This window comes from Callorhinus ursinus, unplaced genomic scaffold, assembly GCF_003265705.2.
Source record: "Callorhinus ursinus isolate GAN/ISIS: 27379988/994484 unplaced genomic scaffold, GSC_fseal_2.0 scaffold15, whole genome shotgun sequence".
Classification (NCBI taxonomy): Eukaryota; Metazoa; Chordata; class Mammalia; order Carnivora; family Otariidae; genus Callorhinus; species Callorhinus ursinus.
The window spans coordinates 24,329,084-24,355,973 of NW_027397077.1; the positions used below are offsets into that span (position 1 = coordinate 24,329,084).

The 26,890-nt window shown below is 33.7% G+C and overlaps 1 protein-coding gene across 2 annotated transcripts in view; it reads right to left on the minus strand.

The window, feature by feature from the left end:
- Positions 1-236: 236 nt before the first annotated feature.
- The window catches only part of TMF1 (TATA element modulatory factor 1), a 32,767-nt gene continuing 6,113 nt past the window's right edge, over positions 237-26,890 (minus strand). Inside the window, exons 3-17 of one of the 2 annotated variants that reach the window (XM_025885313.2) lie at positions 26,095-26,198; positions 25,142-25,268; positions 22,808-22,913; positions 17,250-17,392; positions 16,837-17,003; positions 16,176-16,332; positions 11,954-12,046; positions 11,086-11,242; positions 7,171-7,363; positions 6,326-6,395; positions 6,007-6,099; positions 5,031-5,132; positions 4,594-4,746; positions 3,315-3,440; positions 237-2,118 (exon numbers count right to left, since the gene is read on the minus strand). In XM_025885313.2, the coding sequence (XP_025741098.1) occupies positions 1,975-2,118; positions 3,315-3,440; positions 4,594-4,746; positions 5,031-5,132; positions 6,007-6,099; positions 6,326-6,395; positions 7,171-7,363; positions 11,086-11,242; positions 11,954-12,046; positions 16,176-16,332; positions 16,837-17,003; positions 17,250-17,392; positions 22,808-22,913; positions 25,142-25,268; positions 26,095-26,198 (1,935 nt within the window). In that variant the 3' untranslated portion in view covers positions 237-1,974. The remainder of the gene's footprint in view (positions 2,119-3,314; positions 3,441-4,593; positions 4,747-5,030; positions 5,133-6,006; positions 6,100-6,325; positions 6,396-7,170; positions 7,364-11,085; positions 11,243-11,953; positions 12,047-16,175; positions 16,333-16,836; positions 17,004-17,249; positions 17,393-22,807; positions 22,914-25,141; positions 25,269-26,094; positions 26,199-26,890) is intronic. The other variant, XM_025885314.2, reaches the window with a different exon arrangement.

Here is a 26,890-nt window from a genome sequence, read left to right on the forward strand (position 1 = left end):
AATATAGCAACCAATATTTCAATAGGTATTCTGCCACTTAGTGGAGTTTTTCATGAAACTTATTCACTACACCTTCTCAACTTATAAATGTATTGAGAGATCCAAGTGTATAATAAAATGTATGTGAATATCTATTATTAATTTTTGGATAAAGAACATATGGTAATAATATACAGCCGGAACCCTAAGTAACTGCTTATCATTTTTAAGTTAAATAAATTAAAGACACTTTAAAATTTTAAGTTGAACTGATTTTATTAATGTTAATAAGAATTAAGAAAAGAGAATGTTTAATATTATGAAATTGAAAGGTACAGGAATCTTTTCTCCACAACTGAAGGTTTTATTTTCTCGCTAATGGATATTTTAAAAGAATAATTTCATAAATTCCTGAACTTCTAGTTTCAACAATTTTGCAACTTAAGTTTCCTATATTTTCTAATTTTATACATTTCTTATTGCTATCAGTCTTGTCATTCCTTGTCAGCCCCTGAATATTAAAAAAAAAAAAATCCCCCCCAAAAAAGTCCAAGCGGACAAAAAGCTATTACACTTTTTACCACTAAAATATAGAAAATTAATTTTATGAATTTGGTTCACACTGAAAGAATATTTATTAGTGCTACAAATCAGAGATCTAATGACAGAAATACTGTCAGGAATAAAAAAGAACAAAAATGAGGTCACTTGAATTGCCCTGAAAGCATTCCAAATTCTTCAACATGGCTTGCTTGTAGTTATACTCCAAAGTTCTAGTGTTTAAAATTCAACTAAAAATTAAATGAGAGTTTTTATTTGCAAGTAAAGTCAGCTAAATGACTTTCAGTAATAAAATGTATCAAAATATTTCACAAATCTAAAACAAGGCCTGGTTAACTTTTAAACAAAATAACACTTGGAAGAAAGCATAGCTATTTTTTTAAAGCTATTCCACATTATTTTTGTGTGTAAAGTTCTGAGAAAAGATAAAATGATAAATTATACAGAATTACAGAATGCCAAATTTAAATTAACTCTGAAAATTTCTCTACATTGTTATGAATATTCTATAATATCAAACATTGATTTTGAATGTGCCAAAAAATAAGGCTTTACAAAATGTGAACAATTAGTTTTTAAGAGAAAATGATGGTATTATTTTCATCACCTTTGATTCATTTTATAGGATAGTAAAACAATACCTCTTCAAAATCACTCAAATGTCACTGATATCATCACAAAATCATTTTAAGTAAATTTTTCCACTATCCAATCATGCATGCCTATATAACTAACTAAATAGCTACAGCTTTCACCAGAGAGGTACCAAAATTTGTACAGACTTTATTGTAGAGTCCGGGTGAAGAAATTCTCAGACCACAAAAATTTTAAAGTTTAAATCATTCACCCTTTAAACGTCAGACAGTGTCAGTGTGACTTCTACTTTAAAAGAAAAAAATTAGTTCAAAATTTAGTAACTGCAGGTTTAATAATTTTTTTTACTAGAACACTTAATGTCCATGTTCATGAAGTAGCAATTAGATATGTTGAAATGTGAAAGATTTCAAAGTTTCAATATGTTAATATCACTCTTTAAATGTCCTTAATATATACAAACACATATAAATTACAGATACAATTAATTATATATTTACAATATAACATATGAACACTACTCTCCTTCCCTAACCATACTGATATGAGAAAAAGTAATCTCTGTGCTATTCAAGACAAAACAAAACAAAAACAAAAACAAAAAAAACCACTGATGCTTTAAAAAATAAATCTTTAAAGAATAGTTTCAAAAATAAAGTTCAAATATTGCACAAAATAATTTAACTGCAAATATTACTATATACTATAAAACAATTTTTTTTCAGTTTTTGAACTCTACAGTAAATTCCACTTTCTAATTCTATAAAAGAATTTATTGGAAGTCTACATTTAGATATTAAATGTTTACATTCAGTTTGATAGGAATGTAATTTTTAGAAGTTAACTGAGCCTTTGTCTTAAAAGTTCATCTATTTGAGTCTTATACATATTTTTTACATCTTCAAGATCTAATCGAAGTTCTTCTGCCTCTTCTGCTTTTTCTCCATACATCTGCAGAATAGTGTTGTATCTTTGATCCAAATCCTACAAAACATGTGTTCATAATTTTTAAAATAACTACAAAACATCTTTAATATTATATTTATATTATAAATGAGTCAACAGTAAACACATTACAATCTAAATAAAAGTACCTAGTAATCTCTTATAAAAATTAAAACGATATTCCAATCTGCTGGAATAAATAGCCAAGTAAAGGAATTAAAAAAAACAAAAACAAAAACAAAAAACCCAAGCCAGATGGTTATCAATTTTATCATATCTCTCCACTAACCTACCATTCTCCCTATATAAAGCTTAATCTGTCTCTTTTCCCATTAAACACATGATCAAATTTTACTCTCTCTGGTTCATTGTGGTTTAAGTATTACCTGGCATTTACCCCCCCAAAAAAGTTGAAAGAAATATATTCTCATATACGGCTTAACAATGACTCCTAATACCAAATACGCAAGTTGTGATGATACATATAACATCAATGAACAAAATACTAATAAGATCATGTAAAAGGACGAACCATGAGAGATGATGGACTCTGAAAAACAAACTGAGGGTTCTAGAGGGGAGGGGGGTAGGGGGATGGGTTAGCCTGGTGATGGGTATTGAGGAGGGCACGTTCTGCATGGAGCACTGGGTGTTATGAACAAACAATGAATCATGGAACACTGCACCAAAAACTAATGATGTAATATATGGTGATTAACATAACAATAAAAAAATTAAAAAAAAAAGATCATGTAAAAGAACAGTATTATAAATGAGCCTTGGTCAAATAAAATCCAGTTATTTTCCTATTTTGGGAACGACATGTTATGAAAAATACTTTGTGTAAGGTGACAAGCAAGAAGATTCTTGAAACTTCTTTATTGAAATATTGTTTTCAAACAAATCATTAAAACTTATGCATTTTATGTAAACTAACAATATGCAATTTAATGTAACTGGATAAAAATACCTTGGACTCATCCTCTTTTTTTTTTAAGGATTTATTCATTTTAGAGAGAGAGAAAGGGCACATGTGTGCGAGCAACAGGGCGAGAGGCAGAGGGAGAGAATCCTGAAACAGACTCCCTGCTAAGTGTGAAGCCTGACGTGGAGCCCGACAAGGGGCTAGATCCCATGACCCCGAGATCATGACCTGAGCTATTTGAGTCAGCCTCCAAATCAACCAAGCCACCCAGGTGTCCCCTTGGACTCATCCTTAAAGGAAGAATACTTACTCTTAGCTGAGTTCGAAGTTTGGGTATCTCCTTTACTTTCTCTTCCAGTTCATCATTTTGATTTGTTAATTTAACTAGCTCTTCAGCCATTATTGCGCGTGTTTTTTCTAGGTTGCCAATTTCTAGCTGAGAAACATTACCGGAAAGTAATTTAAATCAAAATATATCTTGTTTAATACTTCTACTAATATAAATATATTCAATATTATTTTTGGAGAAATAGTATGCCAACATACAGCCATGAGCTAACTCTTTCTTAACGAAATAGTGGCAAAAACAAGAGTTTCTGCTCTCCTCAGAGGTTACCGCTTACAGGGCTTACTATGAAAGAAAAAGAACTAAAGAAAATCCAATCATCTGTTTGAAATATGCAGCCCTGTATTTTTCTCTAGAGAAACAGCATGTATTTCAGTCATTCTAAATTACTACAGAAATTCAGAGAAATAAAAATATACTTTGATGCAGCCCCAGCTGTGCAGGTCATATTGATAGAATCTATCATCACTACCCAAGAAGTTAATCTGGGCCCTCAAGTACAGCACACTGGGCTACATGAACATAACACGTACAAACATTATTCTGATCTTATTTTCCAATTCAAACGCTTGTTCTTTAATAGAGTAATATTTCAACTAACTAAAATTATATAGTGAGATTAAAAGGAAAGATTTACCTCTGAGTATATCAAGTGCAACAGTGAAAATAGGTAAAATGTTTTAACATCTTACCACATTAAGTTTTTAAAAGGCAAGGTAAGATGGGAGAGTGCTGCCTCCCTATTCATGATGCTTCCCTCACATGCAAGATGTTCTAGTTCTAATCTCTCTAATCTCCTTCACTCCTTCCTCACAAGGGGGAGTGACTTATCTAAGTGGTAAATCTGAGAAGAATAAAATGACTGTTCAGATCAGCAACTTCCCTTTTTTTAATGTTTGGGAAAAGGTGCCTGCCAGGAGTTCTCTGCTCTTAGATGCTTAAAAGTCTTAGCTGGCAGGCTACAACACATAGTAAGGCCCACTCCGGCACCGCATTTGCTGTGATGGGGTAGGTAAGTCACCCTAATTCCGGCAGTCAGTTAGCAGGATCATTTGACTCTCTCCTTTGGCTATTTTCTCCAACTAGTCTTTATCATTAATATATGTGATATATTTTAAACTTCACATGCCACTATTTTACTTTATTTCTCAATTTGCTCAGAAGTGAGGTGGAGATGTAGGGTGCTACTTATTGGGCCCCAAAATTTCATTTACTTCTGTAGCACATTTAATTTTTCCAATACCTGTAAATGAGTAATCTCTCCTTCCCTTAGCTTTAGCTGAGACTGTAGATTTTCAACAATGCTGGATCCTGCTCCCATTCTCACAGCATCATAAAGATTGTTTCCATTTGCTGATACAGACATTGGTCCAAATGAGTGATCATGAGGCTCATCCTATATTAAACAAACCATATACAGTTATTCAGTTATTATAAACTGAGTTCCATGATAAGGTTCAAACAAAATGGTTCTGCTAATTCTTGCTTTGAAATGTCCGTGACTTTCTTAAGGGTAGAAAATCATCTCTATTTCCTCGGTGCAATTAGCACTCCTTCATGAATATACAGATGAATTGCCTATGGAACAGCAAGGTCATTGCTCACAGCCAAAATGCTACCTGCATATTTCCTTTATCATCGAGTTTAACAACTAGGCACATGTAAGAAATAAAATATCACCTGAGACAGAAAAGATGTTTGTAACCCTGCCATATCAACTCCACTTATTGAACTCGAACGTGACATGGTGGGAGTGCTAGAAACAGAAAATGGCTTCCGTTCCTTAAGGAGTGAAAAAAACATTCAGGTCACATTAAAGACTAAAATGGTAAATAAAAAAAAGCAAGAAACTTCTCTAGGACAAATGACAACAAAGACTCATTCTCATTTCCTCATAAAATGTTAAGAGATAGGATTTCTGAAGTCTTATTAAAGGCACAATAATAATTTAAAATTGTAGACAGACTTGGTCAAATCATCTCAGGACCCATTTATATTACAACATAATTTATTTTTAATGGAATGAGAATGTTTTTGTTCTAACAAGTATATGAACTAACTTCTTCATATTATTATATATTATACAACATATCACCAATTAAACCTAATTCTTCAGAATAAGATTGCTAATGAGTTTTCTAAACCATCAAGTTTCCAGCTTATCCATTTTATTTTTAATATATATATTTTAAATTCCAAATAAATTCAAAAGGTGATTTCCATGTACACACAGGCAGTTTTAATATAATAGGCTAACTACCAAGTATACTCCAATCCTTCAAATACAGGAAACTCACTTTAGAAAAATTACCTTCCTTAACCAGAAATAGAGTGAATAAACCACTTTTATTCCCAAGGTGCCTACAGGCCAAATGAAGTGCATTAGTTTCAGTGAAAGACCACAAAATTCATTTAAAAATGGGCAACAGATTCTATCATTCAAATCCTAGAAATCACAGATCTCTTTGGATAAACTCAAATTACTCTGGACCCACTCTGACAGGATACTCATTACGATACTAAAATCTGTCCCTCTATTGATTTGAGACATAAGAAATGAAATTTATAAGGTATAGCTAAAACTACATACCAATGATTAATCACAACAGCTACTACTGGTTACACCAAAAACAAAACAAAATCCAAAATTCAATACCTTTTCTTTTATTGCTTCTTGGGTGAAAATGGCTTTCTTCCTTTCCTGTTCAACTTTCATCTTCTCCATTTCTAACTGACTATTCAGTAGTGTCTAATGGAGAGAGGTACAGTTAGATAATTTCTGTACTAAATTATCCTTCTAAGTCCATTCCAAAGTCAGGAACATAAAGTATATATTCCTATTTGTTTTACTACTAAGGACCAACTTCCGAAAGTAGTCACATTACCCACTTCACCATGGCATCTCATTAGTTGGCTACCATCCCCAACCATTCTCTAATGGAAGACCAAAGAGGCAAGCGAACACTGGCAAATACCTTTTCTTTCCTTGTCTCTTCAAGCGTTCTTACATATTCATCTTTTAGGTTTTCTAATTCAAACTGGTACCTACAAAGATGACAGTACACACTACTGAAAACTCACTCTTTTATTAACTCTTTAATAGATATTTCTACTACCAGCTTGATTTTCCGAATGTATTTTACAGATGACGGGTTTTACACTCAGAAGCCAAGCTACTACTTTTGTGCTTTTTACTACATTGCTGCTCTGAGCTAGGATTTAATTTAAAAAGAGACTTTCTAAAAAGAATTCGAATACCACCATTCTGGAATAGATTCAGATTCTGCAAAATCTTGTTAGGGAGTCCTATGAAAATATCTGTAGAGATTCAGGTATTTTACTTCATAAATCATTTTTACTTGGCCATTTTTTTTTACACTAAAATTTCTAAGGAAGAACTCAGGGAGTAAAACCACACTAATCACAGCCTTAATACAATTTCAGATAATGGATTTTACAGCTTGTAGTTCCAAAGAACTCAGACATTTACTTAGAAAGATTGGAACACTGCTAAGACTCTTGCAAAATATAAAAATATAAAAATAACTCCAATGAGTAGTCTCCAAACTATTTTGTAGTTACAGATTCCTTTAAAAAACCTGACTAAAGTAATAAATCCTTTCCCTAGAAAACACAAATACATATAGAACGTGCCACACAATTTCACGAGCCTATGTTACAGTTCAATGAATCCCAAAACCATCCGGCTATAATATCCTATTACTAATGACTCTGACTTTAAACACTGTAACATCTTTTTTCTAAATGCTTTAAGATGTCACAAAACTACCAAGAATAAACACTCAAAAAACATGCTCACCTATTATTTTCATCCTCAAGTTTTCTTAGCTTATTTTTCTCTGATTCTAACTGGGCCTGAAATCTACTGTTTTCCTGTCTTAAGAGTGAATTCTGTGACTCCATGGAGGACATCTGAATTTTGTTGGCAAGGAGTTCTTCTGTAGCTGCATGTTCTCTTTCAACTGCTGCTGCCAACAAAGTCTGGGATTCACCTGATTGTAGGATAAAAAAGAAAAATCACATATACCCAAAAGGCCAAGAATTCAAGTATATTCTGACTTCAAACAGTTAATGATTCAAGTAGCCACACTGAACTCTGTAACTGCTTATTGCCTAAGGCAGGACTGCCTACATAGACAAAAGAACAAATCTTAACTTATATCTGCTTTATTATTTTCTTCCTAAAATATTTTAATTTGAATGTGGAGACACATATTAAAAGGATAATGGATCAACAAATGGTGCTGGAGCAATTGGATATCCACAGGCAAAAAAAAAAAAAAAATCAAACTAAATTTATACCGTATATGAAAATTAACTCAAAATGGATCATAAACTTAAGTGCAAAACAAAACTATAAAATTTTTAGAGAAAAAAACAAAACAAAACATAGAAATCTTCAGGATCTAGGGTTAGGCAAAGAGTACTTAGGTTTGACACCAAAGCAAAGCCATAAAAAGAAAAACTGATAAATTGGACTTCAAAATTTTAAACTTTTGCCTTTGTGAACAGGATAAAAAGACAAGCTACAGATCTGGAGGGAAAAAATGCAAACCACATTATCTGGTGTCTAGAATATATAAAGAAATCTCAAAACTTACCAGTGAAAATAAAGAAAATCCAATTAGAAAATGAGCAAAAAACATGAAAAGGTGGGGCACCCAGGTGGCTCAGTCAGTTAAGCATCTGCCTTCGGCTCAGGCCATGATCCCTGAGTCCTGGGATCAAGCCCAAGTTGGCCTTCCGACTCAGCAGTGAGCCTGCTTCTCCCCTACCTCTGCCCCTCCTCCCTGCCGGTGCTCTCTCTCTCTCTCAAATAAATAAATAAAATCTTAAAAAAAAAGACATGAAAAGGTATTTCACTGAAGAGGATATACAAACAGAAAATAAACACATGAAATGATGTGCAACATTAGTCATTAGGGAAATACAAATGAAAATCACAGTAAGATATCACTACATGTCTGTCTGATTGACTAGAAGAAAAAATAGACACAACACAAAATGCTGGCAAGGATGTGGAGAAACTAGATTACTGTCATACCTATAGCCACTTTGGAAAAACAGTTTGGCGTTTTCCTTAAAAAACCCAACATACAACTACCCACACAACCGAACAACTGCACACTTAGACATTTAGCCAGAGAAATGAAAACATGTTTACACTAAAACCTGTACAAGAATGTTCACAGCAGTTTTATCTGTATGGAAAAAATCTAGAATGAGCCCATATATCATTCATCAGGTAGATGGTTAAAGAAAATGTGGTATGCACATACCATGGAAACACACTCAGCTTAATGAAAAGACTAAATCACTGATACACACAATAACTTAGATGAACCTCCAGGGAATTATGCTGCGAGAGAAAAAGTGAATCCCAAATTGTCACACAGTATATGATTCTATTTATATAACATTTGAAATTCCATAATTTTAGATGGAGGACAGATTAGTGGTTGCCAAGATTTAGGACACAAAAGGAGGGCCACAAGGGTGACAAACTGAAGTTCCAAAAGGACAACATTAAGGATCTTTGTGGTGTTGGAACCGTTAAACATCTTGAGTGGGTACATGAACCTACACAAATGATTAAATTGTGCAGAACTTAATACAGACACACACACACACACACACACCTAAGTACCTGTAAAACTGGGGAAATCCGAATAAAACTAGTACATTGTATCAGTGTCAATACCCTGGGTCATGATATAATATAATTAGTGTTAACATTTGGGGATATTGGGTAAAGCATGCAAGGGACCCCCTGTATTATTTCTTAAAACTGCATGTAAATCTACAATTATCTCAATAAAAAATTTCAGTTAAAAAAAGATTAGTGGATACAACTCTGAGATTTATTTTTTCCCCACCAAAGTAGACCTAATACTACCTCTATTTTTTACTTTATATTGTTACATAATGTATTTACACTCCTATTAAAAGCATTATTTGGTATGTGTGTCCCATCTGCTTATATTTGAGCACAATACCACATATCACTGAGAGGATGTAGAGTCCAGTTTAAAAACCACAAGAATAACAGCTTCTAGTTTTCATTTACTGCTAAAAAAAATATTCATTTCAGAAGCTGTCATTTTCAGATGTCTCATTTTCATAGCAAATGGGTCTTAATAACAAATGACAGGCCTAAAATTTATACCGATAAATTAAACAATATATAAAGGTTCATCTAGTTCAGTGATTTTTTAAGCAGATGAATCTTTTTCCAGACATAACCTCACATGGAACTCAAAAAATAAAACAAGATCAAAAAGGAGGCACTAGTTTCCTTAAAGCAGCCGGGAGGGATATATCAAGCACCTTAATTACAGAGCTGTCCTCTCACCATGACAGCTAGTCCTAAGACATCTAAGGGATCCACTGAATACTGTGTGAAAACCACTAATCCAGTCTACCCCTCATGATTTACAGAGACACCCATTCAGGCCTGCTTTTATCACTGTACCATGGTGTCTCTCAAGTTACAGTTAGTTTTAGGCATAGAAAGAACATACGAATTTTTCATGAATTAGCCAGCTTCTGGGATATCTAATATATGTGTGTGTGTGTGTGTGTGTATAGATATATATACATATGCTACTTATACAGCATATATATATATATATGTGCTACTTATCTGTGTGTACACACACACACACATGCTATGTGTGTGTGTGTGTATATATATATATATATATACGCTACTTATTTGTGTGTACACACACACACTATGTGTGTGTATATATATATATATGCTACTTATCTGTGCATACACACACACGCTATGTGTATAGATATATATATGCTACTTATCTGTGTATACACACACACACGCTATGTGTATAGATATATATATACATGCTACTTATCTGTGTGTACACACACACATGCTATGTGTGTGTATATATATACATGCTACTTATGTGTGTTTATATATGCTACTTATCTGTGTGTACACACACATACATGCTATGTGTATATATATATATATATGCGCTACTTATCTGTGTGTATACACACCCACACACTGTGTGTGTGTGTGTGTGTGTGTATATATATATATATATATATATATGCTACTTATCTGTGTATACACACACATGCTATGTGTGTATATATATATATGCTACTTATCTGTGTGTACACACACTCTATGTGTGTATATATATATGCTACTTATCTGTGTGTGTGTATATATATATATGCGCTACTTATCTGTGCTTGCATAAACATCTTGGAATAATTATTTTCTTAATAACAGCACATAAAGACAACCTGAAGCATTTCTATATAGAAGAATCAAGACTCCACAGAATCTGTCTAGTAAACCTATCTCTGCTCCTGGAATTCTACCAAGGACTAGAATTATATCTGATCTCTATCTCCTATATTATTGCAGACAAGCTAGAAAGGGGTCAGATGTAGCAAAAGACAAGGAAAAAAGTGAGTGCCGTGGTCTGTAAATATGAAAGGATGACATGGAAGTATATGGGACAGTATCTGACATACTGTGTAAAGGAAAACAAATGGTTTGAGTCAACTAGGATATCAGAAAATAAAAGTAAAAAAGGAGAAGAGGTAAAACTCTACAAGTTAGACATAAAGTATAACTATCAAATCAAGTGAATTTCAATTTCATACCATTATTCTAATTCTATAAACAAGAGGAAAGGGCTTTTGCATTGAGCTTAAGAACTAAAACAGTTACCAAGTCTATCAGAAAGATTTTTCTCTAACTTCTCCCACGATGATGTCTGGGAACCCAGAGTTGCTTGCAAATTTTCTATCTGTCGAAGCAATGGTCTTGTTGTTGATGAAACACTCTGACTCAACTCTTGGTTTCGATTCTCTGCTTCCTGGAGTCTCTGAATCATGAAATTCTTAAGTCACTACCATTAACAGCAATGAAAACTCTAAAAATACTAGGAAACAAATTTTATGAAAGATTTCTGGAAAATATTATTTCACCAAGATAAAATTATTTGTTTTTAATTACATTATTTTCTAATTATTCAATCCTTAAGTTAGAGTTAGAATGCATAACAGTATCTAAATAAGTACTTCTTTACAAAGCTTTTCTAATATAAAGATAGCTTTTGATTACCTTAAGGTAAAAAAGACTATCATTTAAACCTCCCAGCAGTTGCCTCATCATCCAAATATTTCTAAGTATTTACAAAAACAGAAAGATCAATCTGAGTTGCATTTTCTCTCCCTTTTCCCATGCATGTTCACTGACTGAAAATTAATTGAGTAGTGGTATAAAAACTGTCACTGATTATCTGCCCCACAGTAATCAAAGACTGATACTAATATGCTAGCTATAACAAATGAAAAAAACAATACTGACACAAAATAAATCTATCATGATAAAATTATTTTCTATTAAACAAAATTAAGGCTTATGTTTATTTTTAAGGTGTCCACTCTGGTTTTATTCATATAAGCCACAAAAATATAGCAAATGATAAAATATGGTAGTAATCTTCTCAATTCCATGAACATTATCTCCACTGAATGACTTATCTCTAGGAAAACACATCTTTGATTTGTGTTTAGGAAAACTGTGACAGTACCTGTTGGAGTTCACTGATCTCATGGCGTAAGTAATCCTCTTTTCTGGCAGCTGCTTGTTCTGCACGTTGCAGTGCCAGCCTAAGGTCTCCAACCTGTATGAGGGGAACCAATACACTATCACAAACAATATCAAAACATTATTTATAACTTCCTAACTACATACTGTATTATGCTGTTTATGTATATTACTTACACTATCCAATGAGCTTTTACATATGATTATAACATATCCCGTTCATCAAGCAATTCTAAACTGTATGTATACTTGATAAATATATACTTAGAAAAGCAATGTTAGGCCCCCCCCCCAAAAAAAAGGCATATAAACAGGCACAGCCACTGCCATACAATATAGAAGGAGAGACAATGCATCTATAAATGTTTACAATGTAAGGCGGAATGTGATAGGTATAAAAGCTAGCTGCTATACTCACACACAGCTGCAAATGTAAATGCAATAGTCTTTTTGTAAAACATTATGGCAACATGTTTAAATAATCATTAAACTTTTCACCCTCTTTCACCTGGTCATCCTAGTATTGAGAATTTACTCAGTAGAAGCAGATCTAAACATACAAAGAGATACTCCCAATACTGCTAGCAAAAAAAGACAAAACAAATATTCTAAATATCCATCAGTAGTAATCTATTTTTGCAAATCTTTATACAACATGAATATACTCATTAAAAATTATGATGAATGTGGGGCACCTGGGTGGCTCAGTCAGTTGAACGTCTGACTCTTGGTTTCAGCTCTGGGTCGTGATCTCAGGGTTGGGAGATCAGCCCCGTGTTGGGCTCTGCACTCAGCAGGGGGTCTGCTTCTCTCCCTCTCGCTCCGCCCCTCCCTCACTCGTGTGCGCATGCTCTCCCTCTCTCATAAAATAAATAAGTAAATCTTTAAAAATAATTATGATGGATGTAAAGAATATGTAAAAATTTATAATTTAGGGGCACCTGGGTGGCTCAGTTGGTTAAGCGACTGCCTTCGGCTCAGGTCATGATCCTGGAATCCCGGGATCGAGTCCCACATCGGGCTCCCTGCTCAGCAGGGAGTCTGCTTCTCCCTCTGACCCTTTCCCCTCTCATGCTCTCTCTCTATCTCATTCTCTCTCTCAAATAAATAAATAAAATCTTTAAAAAAAAATTTATAATTTAATCTTAAACGAGAAAACTATAACATATATGGTACCAATTATTTAAAAATACATACACAGAGATGAAGACAAGAAGTTAATACCCAAAATTGACATTATTTATAAAAGGTGATGATTTTTCTCTTTTAAAGATTTTATTTATTTGAGAGAGAGAGAAAAAGAGACAGCATGCACAAGCAGGGAGGGGCAGAAGGAGAGGGAGAGAGAATCCCAAAGAGACTCCGCACAGAGCACAAAGCCCTATGTGGGGCTTGATCCCACAACCACGAGATCATGACCTAAGGCGAAGCCAAGAGTTGGACACTTAACCCACTGAGCCATCCAGGTGCCCCTAAAAGGTGATGATTTATAAACAGTAGCCCCAAATGCTGTCTCCCACTCCCCCAATTTTTATTATTATTCTAGCATACTTTTAAATTTAAAATATTAAGATTTTATCCAACCCAGTGGTCAGAAACACAAGGGGTATATGGACATGGTGTAATTTATAATAACAAAATACTGGAAACAACCCAAATATCCATCAGTAAGAAATGACTGAATTAACAATGATATAATAACAATATAACAACAGTATAAATAGTAACAGTGAAGTATTACAAAATTGTAAAAAGAAATTCTGTAAAAAGCTCTAAGTTCTATTATGGAATGAATGATGACCAGAATATTTAAAGAAGGTAAACTGTAAGATGGTATAAATACTAAATTATATTTAAGTAAGAACGATGAAGGAGATACAAATAAAAATGGGTATAAATGGGGCGCCTGGGTGGCTCAGTCGTTAGGCGTCTGCCTTTGGCTCAGGTCATGATCCCAGGGTCCTGGGATCGGGCCCCGCATCGGGCTCCCTGCTCTGCGGGAAGCCTGCTTCTCCCTCTCCCACTCCCCCTGCTTGTGTTCCCTCTCTCACTGTCTCTCTCTCTGTCAAATAAATAAAATCTTTAAAAAAAAAACGGGTATAAATATATCTGTATATATATGTGCGGAGGTATATAAGTAAGTGTATAGATTTATATATTTTCTTGCATTTACAAATAGAAACACTGAAAAAATAAACCAAACGCTAATAAAATGGTTACTTACAGGCAAAGAAAGGGGATGAGGATGAGCTAAGTTGGAAGCAAATGTTGTCTTAATATATTGTTATATAGCTCTCACTTTGGAACCATGTCAATGTTTCACATATTTGTGTAAAATTAAATCAAATCTGCACTGGGATAAATGAGGAAAGAATAGTCTTTTCAACAAATGGTACTGGGACAGCTGGATATCCATGTGCAAAAAACCTAATTGTGAGAGTTAAGACTATAAAATTCTTGGAAGGAAAACAGGTGAAAACCTGCAAGACCTTGGATTAAGCAATGGGGTCTTAAACATGACACCCAAAGCACAGGCAGCAAAAGAAAAAATAGATAAGTTGGACTTCATCAGAATTAAAAAACTTGTACATCAAAGGCCATTATCAAGAAAATGAAAGACAACCTAAAAAATGGGAAAAAATACTTGCAAATCCTACATCTGATGAGGACCTAATGTGCAGAATATATAAAGAACTCTCACAACTGAACAGTTTTTAAAAAGCCCAATTTAAAAATGGACAAAGCGGGCGCCTGGGTGGCTCAGTTGGTTAAGTGACTGCCTTCGGCTCAGGTCATGATCCTGGAGTCCCGGGATCGAGTCCCACATCGGGCTCCCTGCTCAGCAGGGAGTCTGCTTCTCCCTCTGACCCTCTTCCCTCTCGTGCTCTCTCTCTCTCAAATAAATAAATAAAATCTTTAAAAAAAATAAAAATAAAATAAAATAAAAATGGACAAAGGATTTGAGTTTTCGAATAAATTTCTCCAAAGAAACTGCAGTAAGATATACGGCCAGGGGCGCCTGGGTGGCTCAGTCAGTTAAGTGTCCAACTCTTGATTTCTGCTCAGGTCATGATCTCAGAGTCATGGGGTCAAGCCCTGCATTGGGCTAGAGCCCCACTCTGGGTTCTTTGCTCAGTGGGGAGTCTGCTAGAAATTCTCCCCCTCTCCCAACATACCGCCTCAAATAAATAAATCTTAAAACAAAATACATATGGCCAGGAAGCACATAAAAAGATGCTCAACATTATTAGTCATCAAGGAAATGTAAACAAGGACACCACAATCAGATACCATTTCACACCCACTAAAAGGCTATAATGAAAAAAAAAAGACAATAACAAAAAAATACTGGCAAGATGCAGACCGTCATATATTGCTGATGGGAATGTAAAATGGTGCAATTGCTATGGGAAAGTTTGGCAGGTCCTCAAAAAATTACATATACGGTTACCATACTGACCTGAGTATACATCTAGAACTTAAACATTCACACAAAAACTTGTAAATGAATATGTATAGCAGCATTAATCATAATCATCAAAAAGTGAAAATAACCCCAAATATCAATCAACTGATGATTTTATAAGAAAAAGCCTGACAAATTTCAGTTTTCCTCCTCTATCTGAACTACATGGACTCCCACAGATGTTATGAATAAGCTCAGGACTTATATGGATTCTCCTAAAATTATAAGCAATGTTTAGTATTTATCTGCATATGTGCAGTAACACAGTCTTTGCCTTTCATAGTATTATTAAATAAGTCTGAAAGTCACAAAAAATAAGCAATACAGTACAATGTAAACATCACTTTAACAAAGTTCAAAAAACACACGATTAAGATTGGGGTGCCTGGGTGGCTCAGTTGGTTAAGCAACTGCCTTCAGCTCAGGTCATGATTCTGGAGCCCCAGGATCGAGTCCCGCATCGGGCTCCCTGCTCAGCAGAGAGTCTGCTTCTCCCTCTGACCTTCTCCCCTCTCATGTACTCTCTCTCTCTCATTCTCTCTCTCAAATAAATAAATAAAATCTTAAAAAAAAAGACTGGCACAATCAAGTACTCTTGGAAAAGTGTCCAATAAGATTAGAAAGGAAATTTAACACATGTACCAATACATAAAGTTTGATTCAAATAACTAATGTAATCTTTAATTTGCAAAACCATCAAGTTTTTAAAGACTAATGTAACTCATTATCTATTGCTTACTTGAATTGCTAATGTTTCTTGCTGCTGACGGGCTTCTTCTTGGGCCTTCTGTAGTGCTGCAGAAAGCTCTTCTTTAGCTTTCATTTCACGACTTAGAGCAGCTTCCTGTGCTTCACTATCCTTTGCAGCATTGGCTTTGTGGAGATCAGTAAGTTCTCTTAAAAAATTAGATTGATAATTTCTATTTAAAATAGTTAATTACATGGCCAAGTTAAAGTTTGCATGTAGATTTCCATAAGAGTTACACAATGAGGAAGACTTCACCACATAATAAACACTGACTACGGGGGGGCCTGGGTGGCTCAGTCGGTTAAGTGACTGCCTTCAGCTCAGGTCATGATCCTGGAGTCCCGGGATTGAGTCCCGCATCGGGCTCCCTGCTCAGCAGGGAGTCTGCTTCTCCCTCTGACCCTCTTCCCTCTCGTGCTCTCTCTATCTCATTCTCTCTCTCTCAAATAAATAAAATCTTAAAAAAAATAAAAAAATAAAAAAATAAACACTGACTACAGTAACAACTCTTGTGAATTTGCTTTGACCAGTTACAAGTTCATATATAGCTAAGTTTATAAATATTGTTAGTGATTAGATAACAGAAAAACTATTTTTTCAATATCCCGTTCTGATCATTTTAAATGGGTTGCATATTGGTTTAGTTTCTTACTTGTATGCACTATCCAGAGCAGCCTGAGTACTTCGGTTCTTTTCTTCAAGTTCATCCATGTCTACCTGCAGTCGGCCAAGATCCTTCTCTCGGCGTTCCACCACAGAATTTAGTTTTTTAATGCTTTCTCTATGCTGTTTCTCAACTTCTTCTTTGCCATCAAGGACCTATATTATAAAAACAGACAAAAATTTTTTTCAATAAATAACACCATGGTAAATAACTGTATTCCAGGAATCTTAAATGTTACAATATTGAAGAAAAATCTTAACACTCATTTATTAAATTGCTTGATAAATTCTTCCCACATGATATACCCTGATAAATTATTCTAAATGTCTTATAAACCACAGCCAATTGTTCATATAGGAAGTAATAACAACATATATATCTAGAGAATGGTTAACATTCACCTGTTTTAAATGTTGCAAATCTTCTTCTAGGTCTTTAACTTTTTTGTTCAGCTTTGCAATAATATTTTCATTTTCTTTGTCTTTAGCTCTTAATTTCTTAATAATGTTAGAATTATGCAGCTGCTGTTTTGAAAGTTTTTCTCCTGGCAATGGCGAAAATAAATAAATAAATAAATAAATAAATTCAAACAATGATTCCTTAAGAATCTGGATTGAATGTTTTATCTAACCAGTGACATAAAATGATAGAATATTTTTAAAATCACAAAACTGTAACCACAAATGTTAAACTGATTTGTACAAAAACCATCAATGAATGCTAAAATTACTAGGTGGAAGGATAGTAGATAATAGGATATTTACACCTTAAAAAATCATCCCCACATATTACTTATGCCTTATGAAGAGAAAAATGTGCTTTTACAATGGAGAAATCTGGCTGTCACCACCTTAACCAAACATTGTTTTGACATCACCAATTGTGGTACATTATGCATCTACTGATATAATGGAGAGGTGGGTACACAGTATCAGCAGTGATATTTCTTACTAGAAATTTTAACTAAATCTAATCATGAAGAAAGGGATAAACTCCTGAACATGGGGAATATGTAGGACAATTGGCCTGGACTCTACAAAGTCTTCAATGTCATTAAGAGAGCTATCCTAGATCGGTGGAAGACTAAAAGGACATAATGGTCAAATGCAATACACAAACTTTTGACTAGATCTTGGGGCAGGACAAATGACCAGGTATAAAAGTCATTTTTAGAGACCATGGAGATAAATAATGAAATATATGCTGGAGTACACTTCTGAATTAATACTGATTTTCTTAGGTATGATTATGATGTTGTGCTTGTGAAGCAAAATGTACTTGCTATTGAGAAATGGAGACTTAGGAATTTAGGAGTGGACTACAGATTGACTGCAGTATCTCTCAAAATTCCAATGACATATTTCACAAAAATTTTAAGAAATCCTAAAATTCATGTGGAACCACAGAAGACCTCAAACAGCCAAAGCAATCCTTAGCAAGAACAAAACTGAAAGTATCACATTTTCTAATTTTAAAACATGTTATAAAGCTATAGTTATCCAAACAGTATGGTACTGGCATAAAAACATACAGACCAGTGGAACAAAACAGAGAGCTTAGAAAATCCACGCAAAATTTAGAAATACATTTACAGCCAACTAATCTTCAACAAAGATGCCAAGAACACATAATGGGGAAAGGACAGTCTCATCAATAAATAGTAATGGGAAAACTGGATAATCATATGCAGAAGAAAACTGGACCCTATCATACACCAAATACAAAAGTCAACTCAAAATAGATTTAAGACTTAACATACCTGAAACTGTAAAATTACTAGGAGAAAACACAGGGAAAAAACCTTCTGACACTGGTCGTGGCAATGAGTTTTTTGGGTATGATCCCAAAAGCATAAGCTACAAAAACAAAAATAGACAACTGGGATTGCATCAAACTAAAAAAATACTGCACAGCAAACAATCAATAGACTGAAGAGATAGTTTGCAGAATGGAGAAAAATATTTGCAAGCCATACTTCTGATAGGGGATTAATATCCAAAATATACAAAGAACCCACACAACTCAACAGCAAAAAACAAATAAGCCAATTAAGAAATGGGCAAAAAACATGAACAGACTTTTCTCAAAAGAAGACATGTGAATGGCCAACAGGTATACGAAAAGGTGCTCAACATCACTAATCATGAGGGAAATACAAATTAAAACTACACCTCACACCTATTAGGATACCTATTATCAACAAGACAAATCGTAAGACTTGGCAAGGATATGGAGAAAAAGGAACCTTGGTATACTATTGGCAAGAATATAAATTGGTACAGACACTTTGGAAAACAACTTGGAGATTACTCAAAAAATTAAAAATAGAATTACTATATGATACAACAATCCCACTTCTAGATATATATCCAAAGGAAATAAAATCAGTATCTCAAAAATATGTGCCCTCCACAGCATTATTCACAATACCAAGTTATGGAAACAACCTAAGTGTCCATCAATGGATAAAGAAAGACAATGTGTTGTGCACAGAAATACAAAGCATTATAATACTATGAAGATTACATATGCCAACAAACTGGACAACCTAGAAAAAAATAGATAAATTCCTAGAAACATAAAATCTCCCAAAATTGAATCAGAAAGAACAAGCAAATTTGAACAGGCCAACTGCTAGTAACAAAATTGAATTGGTAATCAAAAGACTCCTCTCAAAAGACCAGGAGGTCTTCACAGGGGAATTGTACCATTTAAAGAAGAATTAATATCTATTCTTCAAATTTATTCTATGAGGCCAGCATTATCCTGATACCAAAACCAAAGCCACACAACACAAAACTAAACTATAGGCCAATACCTTGACGAACACAGATGTAAAAATCCTCAACAAAATATTAGCAAACTGAATTTAACAATACATTAAAAGGATCATACCATATGATTTCAGTTATATGCAGAATCTTTTTTTTTTTTAAAGATTTTATTTATTTATTTGAGAGAGAGAATGAGAGATAGAGAGCACATGAGAGGGAAGAGGGTCAGAGGGAGAAGCAGACTCCCTGCTGAGCAGGGAGCCCGATGTGGGACTCGATCCCGGGACTCCAAGATCATGACCTGAGCCGAAGGCAGTCGCTTAACCAACTGAGCCACCCAGGCGTCCCAGTTATATGCAGAATCTAAAACAAAACAAAAAAAACTCAAACAAGCAAGCAAACAGGAAAAACTCAAAAAGAGAAAAAAACACGATGGTTGCCAAAGGGGAAGTGGGGGTGGAGGACTGAAATAGGTGAAAGGGATTAAGAGGTACAAACTTTTAGTTACAAAATAAGTCAGAGAAATAAAAATTACAGTACAGTGAATATAGTCAATAATATCATAGTAATGTTACATAGTGACAGATGGTGATTGTATTTATGGTGAGCACTGAGTAATGTACAGAATTGTTGAATCACTATGTTGTACACCTGAAACTAATATAACATATGTAATTATACTTGAATAAAAGTATATACAAATGTGTAACTTGTTTTTGCTATCTAAAATTATAAATATTTTCCCAATTCATTAAATATTCTAAAAAATAAAAAAGCGGCATGTGTGTATACAAAGTAATATTTAGCCTTGAAAAAGAAGAAAACCCTGCCATTTGTGATTATGTGGATGAAACTGGAGGCTGAAATAAGTCAGACTCAGATACTGCATGATCTTACTTATATGTGGAATACAAAAAAGTTGAACTCACAAAAGCAGAGAGTAGAATGCTGGTTACCAGGGATGGGGGAAATGTGGAGATATTGGTCAAAGGGTACTAAGTTTCAGTTATGCAGGTGAATAAGTTCTGCAGATCTAATGTACAGAATGGTGACTACAGTTAATAATACTATATTATACACTTGAAATTTGCTAAGAGAATTGACCTTAGGTGTTCTCGTCACATAAACAGATGTTAACTACATGAGGTGATTGATATATTAATTAGCTTGACTGTGGTAATCATTTCACAATGTATATGTGTATCAAAAATATATACAATTTTTATTACTCAATTATACCTCAATAAAGCTGGAAAAAAATTTAGGAGTGGAATTTAGGAGTGGAATGTTATTTCTGTCACCTACATTCAAATGGTTTGGCAAAAGGGAACTGCATGTATGTGCAAAAAGATATGAAGCAGGTGTGCCTAGATGTTAATAATTGGTGAAGCGAGGTAATAAAGTAATCAGCTATTCATTGTAGTGTACTTTCAGCTGTTAGTCTTTCAGATTTTCAGCTGTGAATTTAAAAATATTTCTGGGGGAGAGGCACGTGGGTGGCTCAGTCAGTTAAGCATCTGCCTTCGGCTCAGGTCATGATCTCAGGGTCCTGGAATGGAGCCCCGCATCACGCCCCACATGGGGCTTCCCGCTCAGTGGGGGAGTCTGCTTCTCTCCCCTTCTGCTCCCCCCAGCTTGTGTGCTAATAAACCAATAAAATCTTTAAAAAAAAATACTTCTGGGGGATACAGAAGAAGTAAATAATCCCATATGAAATCATTCTATTTTCAGTATAAAGTTCATTAAGCAAAAGAGAACATCAACCCACCTCCTACCTAAATTAATAAATACCAAAATAGTGACACCTGATATAATTATTTTAAATATTTTTTTAAAATTATGAATCCATGCACACAGTCTTCTCCTCAGTTTCTAGTGTTGTAACACAGGCAGTTCATGACCTCAACATGTCTTGAGATAATGATTATGTGTTTTATCATTTCTCCCTTCATTCTTCTACTGCAGTGCTTAGACTGTGCTTTATAATTATCTGTGTACTTATATTTCCCTCTCATTAAACTGTAAGTTCCTAAAAGACAGGGAGTGTGTCATATGTATTACTGTATCAAACACAGTATCTGACACACTAACTGTTAAATATTAGCTGAATAAATGAAAAAGAAAGATTGGGTAAAACTAACTTTTTCAAATACAGTGATTGTTTCCAATTCTTTTCAAACACTTACTCTGGAAATTCTCTTTAGTTCAATGATTTGAAATTCTCATCCCACCACTATTTGTAATATTAACATTTTAGAAATAAATGTACAACATTAGGAAAACAGTAAAAAAAATTACGGTATATATAGCCATATAATGGACTTTAATACTGCCATTAATAATGCTAGCAAAGCATTTAATAGCATAGGGAAATGTAAAAGAACTACAAAAATGTAAAAGATTACAGATTAAATACATGATCTTAATTATGCTTAACAATGTATTAAAAACATTAAAAAAGAACTAGAAGAAATTGATAGTTCCTTATAAAACCAAATTATGATTTCTTTTTTCTTCCTACATCTCCTAAAACTTAAAAAATTTCTGCAAGTAGTAAGTGTTATTCTTAGACTAGAAAAACCTTAATTAAGAGGAAAAGAAAAATTCATTTAATCACCTTTTCCAAAACTACCTTCTCTCCTATGATAATACATAAATTAATCCAGTGTCTATTTATAATTTATCTCATGAAGGATATTTAATTCTATAACCTTGCTAATTTTAAGTCTTTTCATAGAGGGCTAAATAACTGAAAAATTAAAACAAGAATATAATGAAAAGTTCACTATCAGTCGACCAAACAATATGATGATACCACATAGTACCCAAGCTAGAGATTCAGATACTATATAAATTCCAGGATTATAACCTTCAAATATCTTGGGTTACATGACAGGCTCTAAAACCTGCTAAAAAGCTTTTTTATGAAAGCACAAACATTTATTTTTCAGCAAGTTTTTTTTTTTTTTTAACCTCCCTAGAAACAAAAGGCTACATACATGCATCTCTGCCTCTATACATATTGCTCCCCATTCTTTGCTAAATTGTCACCTGTCATTTCTGAGGTTTAAGCACAAATCTTTCTTGCTTCCAATTATTTCTTTATTGGGAAGTAGCAGCTAATCATGTGGCGAGCATTTCTCCTGTTACAGTATTTTTCATAGTTAACTAAATACTTTACGCACCTTCTTCCATTAACCCTCGGATCTGCTCTTCTTTCTCTTTCAAAAGGTCTGAAGTCTCACTACTATTTAATCTAGTAGCAAGTTCTTCCTTTATACTTTTAATTTCCTAATTAAAAAAAAAGGAATGTGAATAGCATAAAGAATTACTTTCACTCTGGGCATATTTTTCAATTTTTTCCATATTCAAAGAAGTCATCAACAATGAAATTCTCGATAAAGTTCTGTAAATTTTATTCTGTTAAAGTGAGTTTATTACCTCAGTTAACTATGTAAATAGCTTTGAAACAACATAGAAAACCTGAATTCAGATATAAACAGGTTTTAATATGGAAATGCAAATGAGAGTAAGTTAACTTTCAATACCTTTCTTGAGTATCTCTATACACATATTTTCAGGTTAAACATTATATTTAGAACAACATATGTCTCCATTTTGCACTGTATTTCTTTTCCTCATCTAAAACTTGCACTTGCTAGTGCATTGTAAAATGAGGGAAAACATAATTATATAAGGTTCAATCTACTTTAATAAAGCAGAGATTCAGCACAGACATGTCAAGACAGTTTATCTCTTAAAACCACAAATGGAGATGTGAAAAGTGTTCTATGATTTAAAATTGGGTTTTAAGCAATGATCTGAAACCAAACACCAGCTAAAAACAACTAGCATTAGGTATTAAACCATGCTTTGTATCTATTATCATTTTATCCTCACAACAATTCTATGAGGGAGGTCCTTTATTCAACTACACAAATAAGAAAACTAAGACACTGCAAGATTGAATAAATTTTGAAGGTCAGAGAGCTATTAAGTGGTAGAGTTGAAACCAGGTTTATGAGTCCACAAAGCCCATGCTCTGAACCATCCACAACACTGCTGTGCATTTTCCAGCTGTCAAAATTTGATTAATCCATCAAGGCCCAATAAGAAAGACCCAATCCTGCCTTCCATGAAACTTTCCTCAATTCCCTGGTCAGAATTCATCCTCTGTGATACCATTCCAAACTGCTTATTCATCTTTATCTGTAATTTATTTCATTCTGCCTAGTACTACACAGGTGTAGACATTATCTGTTTTCCATCATTAGATAAGCAAACTCTTTACTTAAGGTAATTCAATTCACCTTGAATTTCCTACAGATCCTAAGTAGGGGGGTTCATATATAGCAGTACACAAAAAACCTGTTAAAACTTAGGGCCCAAGCTTTTCCCACCTGTAGTCAATGGTTTGGGTCTATTTTGGATCTACAATTCAACGTATATTACAGGAAACAAGCATTACTTAAAATCTAATTTCTCAATTAGACTGGTCTAGATGGAGTACTATAGGGACAAGAAGAGGTAAGTTGGTTAGGTAGTTTCAGGTTATTGTCAGTATCTGAAATGAGCTAGCTAATTAAAGCAACCTAAGCAGAAGGAAGTCTATGACTTATTTCTCTTCTGTAAGAGTATACAAAGAAAAAAATATAAATATTAACACTGGTCAAGAAGAAGGAAAGCAACTTAACTGAGAAGAGCAAATGATGAGAAAGGTTATTACTAATAGTTGGGATAGAAGAAATAATTACTAACCTTAGCTGGTTACCAATTTCTGAAATAGCCAACTGATACAAATTTTAAAGAATTAGAACAATGGTTCCCAACCAAGAGTGACTATGCTCTCAAGAGGACATTTGGCAAAGTCTGCCAACATTTTCAATTATCTAAACTCGTGGAAGGGGGTGATGGATGTGCACTGGGAGAGGGGGAGGTGAGGGTGACACTGGTGTCTTGTAGGTACAGGCCTGGATGCTGGTAAACACCCTACAATGCACAGAAAAGTCTCATACAGCATAAAATTATCCAGCCCAAAATGTGAATAGTGCCCAGGAGAAATCCTGTATTAGAATAAATCAATATTATGCCTCACAAGAGTCACTAACCCTTACAATTCTTTTATTTTAAAATTACTTTGACTTGAAGAAGAACATATATGTTTGAAGTGGTTAAACAGTAACAAAAGAGAGTAAGGATATATTTTTTTAATTTACACAGTGCCTTTTAGATTTGTTATTTAATGAAATTATCATTTATAAAAATTATTCTAATGATCCTAGCTATGTATCTTGCAAGGACTTATAGATAAATTATACAAATACTGGCTTAGATTCTTCTAGTATCAAAAATCTGTAAGTCTAAAGATACTAAAAAATCTACAATTTAAGTGTTAATATACTATATGGTATCCTTTAATCTTACTTCTCTTTTTTTCCATACCAAAATATTATGAATGCATCCCTCAAAAATCCATGTCTGTATAGAATTTAATTAATATTATTTTTAACTTTCATTACCTTTTTAGCAGCATCTCTCTCTTTGCAGGCTAGCTGAACTTTCTTTTCTGCTTCTGCAATTCTTTGAGTAAATTCATCTTTCAAAGAAGAAATGCTGCTGCTTTCTTCTTTCACTCTAAACATTTCACTAAATTAAAAAACAACAGAGACAGAGATACTTGTTTACATATTCCTAAGGTAACAAGATGAGTGCAGTTTGCAAAAGGAAAATAATATTGTCTTCAACATATACCTTACTAAAACATTTAGTTTTAGGCCTGTTAACTTTTAAGAGAAAAATTACCTGCTTAATTTATTTTAAAGCACCTAAATGAAAACCCACTAGAAAATGAAAATGTCACCAATATTTGATGTGTAAAAGTAAGATAATGGTAAACAAAATTTTTCATTTTTGAATCTGTTATATTTTACTAATCACCCCTTAAAGCAAACAAATATTCAGTGTCTCTTTTAATATCATAGTTTTCTTTAAATACACGTTTTAAATCTCATACTAAAAGGGAAAATGGTTTTTTGGGTTTTTTTGCAAAATACTTCTCTTCAATGCCAAAGGTAATATGGTAAAGATAATCTGAGGAGAAAAGAAATCTCTACGGTGAGAATTGAAAAACTATTCCATCTTCTTTCTTTCTTTTTTTTGAGACTTTATTTATTTATTTGTCAGAGAGAAGGAGAGAGAACAAGCAGGAATAGCGGCAGGCAGGGGGAGAAACAGCCTCCCGGGTGAGCAAGAAGCCCGATGTGGGACTTGATCCTAGGACCCTGGAATCATGATCTGAGCCAAGGCAGACAGTTAACTGACTGAGCCACCCAGATGTCCCACTATTCCATTTCAATAATTATACACAAGTTAAATTCCAAACATTTTAGTTTAAAAAACATTCTTAAATAATAACCAAGTATTTGGGCCTCTACAAAACATACAAAATTATTCACATTTGTAAAATACTTACTCTTTCAGATTATCATAGGCTTCTTCTAGAAGTGCTTTTTCTTTACTAAGAGATAATAACTGAGCCTCCCTTTTATCCAGTTTCTCATTCAGAAATTCAAGTCTCTGAATAAGGAGAATACACAAAAGTCATGCATTTAACCTTAAAAAACCATTTCTACATGCAGCTGATGAGTTGTAAAGGTAGACTAATCACTCTAATAAATAAAACAGCATTATCTCATAAAAAGAATTTAAAACAATACCGAGAACACAGTGGATTCAGAACAACAAGAACTCATACATAGCTGGTAGGAGAGTATAAATTAGTACAACCACATAGCCGGTAGGAGTATAAATTAGTAAACCACTTTGGAAAACAATTAGACAACATCTAGTTGAAGATCTACACACCCTTTAATGTAGAAAATTCTTTTAGATATACTTTAGAGGAGAAAACTTCTGCATATATATACAAGAATATTTACAAGTTTGTTATAGCAAAAATCTAGGAAAGGTGTGCACGTCCACCAAAAGAGGAGGGGAGCTAGAGAAAATAAAGACCAAAGAAGGGCTTTAAAGCCTCTAGTAATATTCTGTATCTTAGCTGGGTAGCAGATATACAAGTGTCTGTTATTCGATTTTATTCTTTAATTCAAATATGTAACGTGTAACTTTTTTTAGTGTGATACTTTGCATTTAAAAAATAAAAGCAATTTTAGACAATCTATAGGCATGTAACTTTAAAATCTCCAGAATATATCAGTATAAAGCTAAACAAAAAGGAATGGTTAGAATATCTTACTCCTTCGGTCTTG